General features: G+C 33.0%; 1 protein-coding gene across 2 annotated transcripts; it reads right to left on the bottom strand.

Moving 5' to 3' along the window:
- Positions 1–228: 228 nt before the first annotated feature.
- Positions 229–3,083, bottom strand: LOC114746735 (trimethylguanosine synthase-like). 2 transcript variants are annotated; one of them, XM_028935009.1, is made up of 6 exons: positions 2,651–3,083; positions 2,282–2,525; positions 1,492–1,627; positions 1,289–1,380; positions 520–643; positions 229–405 (listed from the first exon to the last, which is right to left on the bottom strand). In XM_028935009.1, exons 1-6 carry the CDS (start codon positions 2,847–2,849, stop codon positions 310–312), a joined length of 891 nt encoding a protein of 296 aa, XP_028790842.1. In that variant the 5' UTR covers positions 2,850–3,083; the 3' UTR covers positions 229–309. The 2 variants fall into 2 exon arrangements, with proteins under 2 accessions (XP_028790842.1, XP_028790843.1); XM_028935010.1 differs by having other exon boundaries at positions 2,282–2,454; positions 2,651–2,717.
- Positions 3,084–6,369: the final 3,286 nt, after the last annotated feature.

Genomic DNA, 6,369 nt, shown 5'->3' with positions numbered 1-6,369 from the left:
AATCATTTTAGATATCATGTTGTAATGCTAAATTCTTAAATTAAAAAAATTAAAATTTGAATTAAAATACAAGAACAATCAATCCATCAGCAAGTCTTTAACAGTAGACTCATGCTGAAACTTATTTTAAAATTAAATAGAAGAATCATTCTATTAATTCAAGTTCGCGTGAATGGCTGAAGCTCCAGTCAGTTGAGTAAATACTTGAGGTTCGAGTCATAACCAATGTATAAATATGGGAGACAGTTTTACATTTAAGAGAGATTAACGCCTGTAATTAAGTAATTACAATCTTCATATGGAAGCACTTTACATTCTGATAGAAAATCTGGGAGGAGCAGCTACCGTACTACCAAAGTACAGAGTCACACCCTTAAGATAGTTCTGTACATGATTGAGTTCAACCTGCAAATTTGAAACCATTCACCTTTCTAATCTCTCTCTCTCTCTCTCTCTGTGGGGTAAAATTGTAAATGGAAACATAATTCTAGAATGAAAAACATATTGCAGAGATTTTACCTCAAGCTCCAAAGGAGGAGAAGACAGCCTACACAACTCTGCAACTTGTTCTAGGTTAATGTTCCGAGGTAGAAACATAATGATATTAGGAGTTATAGCTTGAGCAACTTTAAACAAGGTATAACTGCACAAGAGATTAACATTTTCCCGGTTCAATGTAACAACAATAACAACAAATCTTATCTCATTACATTAGATCGGTTACATGAATTATGATAATACTTTTGGTTTTTAATATAAAAGTTCGTTTGATTTTTATTTTGATCATAAATATAAAATTTCAATATATTTTGTTTCTTAAATTTATTTATTTTTTTCGAAGGTAATTTTTATAATAATGGTAGTTCTGACGAATACATTTGACTAGTAAGGATATTTTAGGAAAGACAACATCTATTTATCACAAATAACTAACTTTAACAGTTTTCTTAATTTACTCAAATTAGTCAACTAGTTCTTAATTATATTAAGAACCAGAGGTAATATCATATAAAAAATACTGTACAAGTCAACAATTTACTATCATTAAATTTTATGAATTAAGACATACAGGGAGAACACTAACTTATTTCAAACAAATAAGATGACAACATTGGCTAATTTTAAACCAGGGGAACCAAATATAACCTTCATGAAACTAGAGAGATCAAGAGTAAACTTACGACACTAACATACTGTATGGCCCAAAAACTAAAGGCCAGTAACATAATGATGCAAGTAGAAATTGAAAAGCTAATCTCATTCAAAATCAAGCAAGCACATGACATACCCATCAACTGGCTTAAGCAACTCAAGTGTGAATGTTTGGACGTCTTTATAAGAAGGACCGCCCCATGGTGGTGAAAGGAACACTATATCTCCCTGGCAGAATGAAATCATAAAAGCAATAAACAGCCCTCAGTTGTTGAACATGGGCATGGTTCTCAGGAAAAAGGAAAAAAAAGAAAAAAGACAGTGACAGTAAAATTTTGCCTTCAACGATGGAGCAAGCGCAAAAAAATCTCCAACAATGAAATCAATATATTCCTCAACTCCATATACTTTTGCATTATTCATTGCCAGTGCAACTTTTGCAGGATCTATGTCTATGGCAATAACATGACAACCCCTGAAAAATTGGATATAACAGACAAACTATAAGAACGAAGATATAATAACATGTTTGTGTGTGTGTGTGTGTACATATTGTCTAGTTCCTGCAAGGTTCCAAAGCAAAAGCATAGAAATGAAGCTTTGAGATAGTAACTAATTTTTGCACTGATTCCAAATCGATTACCCTAAAAAGTGCAAACTGCAAAAACAAAGACAAGCTATCCTGACAAAATATACCTCTGTACCTAAACGAAGGCAACCAAAGTCAATATTAAAAATGCTGAATTTAGGTTGTTCACTGACAGAGTTCTTGCATTGCATTTTTAGCATAAAATTACCATACAACATTTTCAGCTCGCTTCATATATGATGAGAAAATACGGATTTAGATTCTCTGCAGTGCCATAATTTGTCAAGTGCTCAAATGCAGTGTATTATGGACAGTAAAATTGATTATATGTAAAATAAAAATATAAGAAGTAACACAATTTAATTTTATAACTGCTCTGAGCACTCTATAGAGTTAGGTAGTGCAATCTAACATGCACATAACTATCGACTGGAAGGAGTAGTAATTTATGAAGTATATGTCAAGGTTCAGAATATGCAGGCAATTCCTGAAACTAGGCAGAAATAACAAATAAGACCTATAAAAGCAGAAGAAAGTTACTTTCTGGCAAACTGAATAGCATTTCCTCCAACTCCAGAGAAGGCATCAATCACAACCTCATGACCCGTACACCTCCCAGCATGTCTAATGGCAATTTCTTCGGGTGTCACAGAGAACCAACCTTCTTCGTCCATTTGGATACCTTGGTCATATTTCGAGAATAGTCTGTATCGCTGGCGCCAATATTTCTTGGTAAGTCGACTAATTCCTTCCTTCGAAGCCTCAGGATTTCTAAAACCCTTAACTGAGGGGGAAAAAAAGATTTATGCATTGGTACTGTTCTGCAAGATCCTCAAAGCTTCTCCTCCTCCTCCTTCTTTTCTTGAAAATGAACAAATTTCAAAGGCCAGAATGTGAAATTTTCCTTACCTTGTTTTGGTTTTCTTGGGTTTGAAGTTTCTGTAGTTCTTGGGTTTGAAGTTTCTGTAGTATTCTTCGAGACCTGTCTAGTGTCTCCTCCGTCTTCTGTCAGAGCTTTTCTGCTTGCCCACAAAGGCAAAATGCACAGAGCAACTGCTCTCCTGAAACCCAGCAATAATACTGGGAGACATCTGCAGACCCTACACATAATCAGAAAGTGTTTGCAAAATTTGAAGCAAACCAAAAAGAAAAGAGATGCGTAAAGGACAGCGCTGACTATTTGGGTTAAGGGTAAGCCTCGGAGAGAGAGAGAGGGAGAGAGGGAGGGAAGGAACGGGAGAAGCAAAGATGAATCGTGGTGGATCACTGAACTGACTGGGGTTCTTAATTATTTATACCCAGAGAAATAGATTGTTTTGTCATTGTTGCTTGTGCTTATAATTTACATGAATGTGAATGTGAATGTGAATTTCAAGTAACCTGAATGTTTCAATCAAAGATGAAGTCTGGGGTGGTGGAAATCTGATTCCGGCGCGTGGTGGTGGCGCCAAAAGCATCAGGCAAGGATGGAGTTACAAGAGCCAAAAGGAAAAGGAAAAAAGAAATTGACCATAAAAAAAAAACCGGGGGGGGGGGGAAGAGAACATGAAAAATGCACATTAATCCTTTTATCATTCGATGATGGTAAAAAAAATTTAACGGTTATAGTCAACATTTTAACGGTCAACTTTAATTTGCTAACAGTAGGAAAAAAAAACAGCTAAGATTTAAAATTTTTAAAGTAAATTTGTACAAAATAAAACTTTCATTTTCCTCAAATCAAACAAAGAATTGTTTGAATTTGAAAGATATACTTTGTAGTGTTTATATAGATACAATATATTCCTTCGGTCTTAAATATATAGAACCTATTTTATAATTATTTTACACTATAAATAGATTTTATATTTAGGATTAGAAGAGTAATATTTAATAAGTGAAGCCACACATAATATATCTGAGCAAAAAAAAAAAAAGGGGAGGCATATAAAAGCATAAACAAAGGCCCACGTCAAAAAAATTTCCGCACTTTTAAACCAATATGCACGAGAAGAATTCTGCTCCATTGCTTTTTTTCTTTCTTTCTTTTTTTTACCGTTCATATCTTTTTCTCTAGATTCTTTTCACACGAATATCTTTCAATGGTGTCGAATATTTTCACTAGTATGTCTGGTTCGGTAATCAATTCACTCTTGTTATGAATAAAATAATGATTCGATCACTTACTAATTGGTGAAGGATGACTGGTTAATTCTAATCTGGAAGAATATTAGAGAGCAATACAAACTACTTTAATTTAGCATATTTGAAAAGCTAAATGTAGTTGGGTATACAATTAAAAAAAAAAAAAACATTTGGATTCTCAAGTTGTCCTTGCCAATGCTAATCGCATAAATTTTTTGGAAGCTAACAAGTGGAATCCATCGTAAACCAATATGAAACTTAACAAGAAAGAAAGACGCCATTCTCTTAATAATTATTTTAAAATTAATTTAAATTGTGCTTTTGTAGAAAGATCAAGTGAAGTTACTATCAGCTTTATGGTAAGAGATTCTTTTGGCTGGCTGGTTGCTCGATGATTTTGTAAGAAAATGCAAGGCAGCATAATTTCTTATGGCAGAAGCAATGACAACGAGGAAGCTTTCTGGCAAGCTTTAAAAAATGTGATTTTTTTTTAATATGGCAATTAAAAGCCTGTGTCATGATTTTTGATTGGAGATGTGATATCTTGATTGAAAACATTCTTTCGCAAAGAAATTTCATCAGGAATCACTTAATAATTTGTATTCTTAGATAACTAACTTGATTGATGCTTGTCTTTTATTCCCATCACCTCTTTCCTTACAACAATTTTTGAAAATAGAGTTTTAACTGAAGAAGCTAGGATAAGAATGAATTGATTTGTATATTGTCTACATGTTGTTATGGTTTTTTGACTTTGTAGGTTTGATTTAGTCATACAAAGGTTTTTTTTTTGGACGAAAAAACTGAAACTTAGTAATACACTACTTTTGATACAGAATATAAGAACTAAATAACTAATTTGACAATATCAAGGAAATTAGTTAAATTGGTTAATTGTAATAAATGTGTATTGACTTTTCTAAACTATACTTTTTAATCATGTATATTTGAATTATTTTTAGTGTTAACTAAGGAATGAAAACCCGGACCGAACCGGCTGGTTCGCAAACCAATCACCTGTCCGGTCTAGGTGATTGACAAAATCGGTGACAAAATGAACCGGCGTGACTTGGCTAAACTCGGAATAAACTGGGATTAACTCACGCAACCCGTTGGTCTGAGTGAGTTACCGAGTTGTTTGAAAGCTCCCCAGTTCCCATGCTTTCAAAAACTTTATTTCAAAAAAAAAAAAGGACACGGACCGGCGTCGGGTTCTTTTGCTCTTAAGTCTAAACCTTGTTGCTGCTATGACAGTCTCCTTGCGATCATTCTTTTTAGTTCATTATAGCAAGATCTTCCTGCCACTTTTCACTACAAACTCACCAGATAGGCGTGGAGAAGCCATGGACACTCTCAAAAAAGAGAGAAGGAGGAAGTTTACAAGAAATCTGCCTCCAAGCCGGCTGTGATGTATGTGAAGGAAATGTAAATGAAAGGACAACACTAACTTGAGACATGATGTGTGAGGAGAGGAGGGAGGTAAGTGAACACATGTGAGAAAGAAAGAGTAAAGTGGAAAATAATTAAGAAAATAGGAGGAAAGATTGGGTCCTAAGACAGAGAACAAAGAAAAAAAATAATGGAGAGAAAAATTCATATACATCAGAATATTTTGTAATTTGGAGATTTATTCAAAGATCAAATATTATATTTTTATAATTAAATTATATTATTTTAATTATCATCGGTTTGATTCTAAGTTGACTCTGGTCTAACCCGCTAGCCCTTGAACCAGTGCCTCTACCGGTTTAGTTTTTAGTACCTTGGTGGTAACCACTTACCATCAATAGAAATATTTTAGAGAAAAACTATAAATATGGGGATAAAGTATATTAAAATCTATATTTAGGACCAAATATAATCTCAACTCGCTTTTATATTAAGGAATAGAGGTAATATATATTTTTTTATCAAATGCTATTTTTTTGCATAAGCTCTAAAAATTTGATTTTGAGATTATAATAGAAAGAGGCCTATTGAGTACATCATTGATGATGTCCCTAAAGGCATACCAAAGGATGATTGAAAAAAAATGGTTGAGTTTAGAAAAACTCTTGAGCTAAAGGTATATTTGTTTTAAATTATAATAATCTAACTTTTGTTTTAAATTATGTGACTAAGGACAATAGTTGGGAGAAAGAGAGTGGATTGCTCATGGGAAGGTTGGAGAATTTTGAGATATTTTTATTTTCTTTAGAAATATATAGTATCTATAATTTCACAAGGATGAAGAAGAAAAACTACAAACTCAACATGATGGTATCAAAATAAGAAAGCCATATATACTGGTCGAATTTATAAAAGAAGTAAACAAACAAATTGAGGTTCAACTGGCTAAAATATGTTAGAATATGTATGATTACCTTGCCCAACAATTTGAAAACCTACAAGTAATTATTTATAATACTTTAATTTTATAACAATTTATAGTCATGATTATTTTTTTCTACGTAGGAACTCTCCAAATATAATGATATACATGGTAGCAGCTATTAGAGAACACA

The sequence above is a fragment of the Neltuma alba genome, unplaced genomic scaffold, assembly GCF_004799145.2.
Source record: "Neltuma alba isolate B1F8T4 unplaced genomic scaffold, ASM479914v2 tig00005085_pilon, whole genome shotgun sequence".
Classification (NCBI taxonomy): domain Eukaryota; kingdom Viridiplantae; phylum Streptophyta; class Magnoliopsida; order Fabales; family Fabaceae; genus Neltuma; species Neltuma alba.
The sequence above is the reverse complement of the archived record's forward strand: the minus strand, read 5'-3'. Positions and strand labels throughout refer to the sequence as shown.

Coding starts and splice junctions, on each gene's coding strand:
- LOC114746735 (XM_028935009.1), bottom strand. CDS start 2,849: ATGTGTAGGGTCTGCAGATGTCTCCCAGTATTATTGCTGGGTTTCAGG. Junction 1,628..2,281: donor GCTATTCAGTTTGCCAGAAA/GTAACTTTCTTC, acceptor CCAATTTTTCAG/GGGTTGTCATGTTATTGCCA. Junction 1,381..1,491: donor CGCTTGCTCCATCGTTGAAG/GCAAAATTTTAC, acceptor TCATTCTGCCAG/GGAGATATAGTGTTCCTTTC.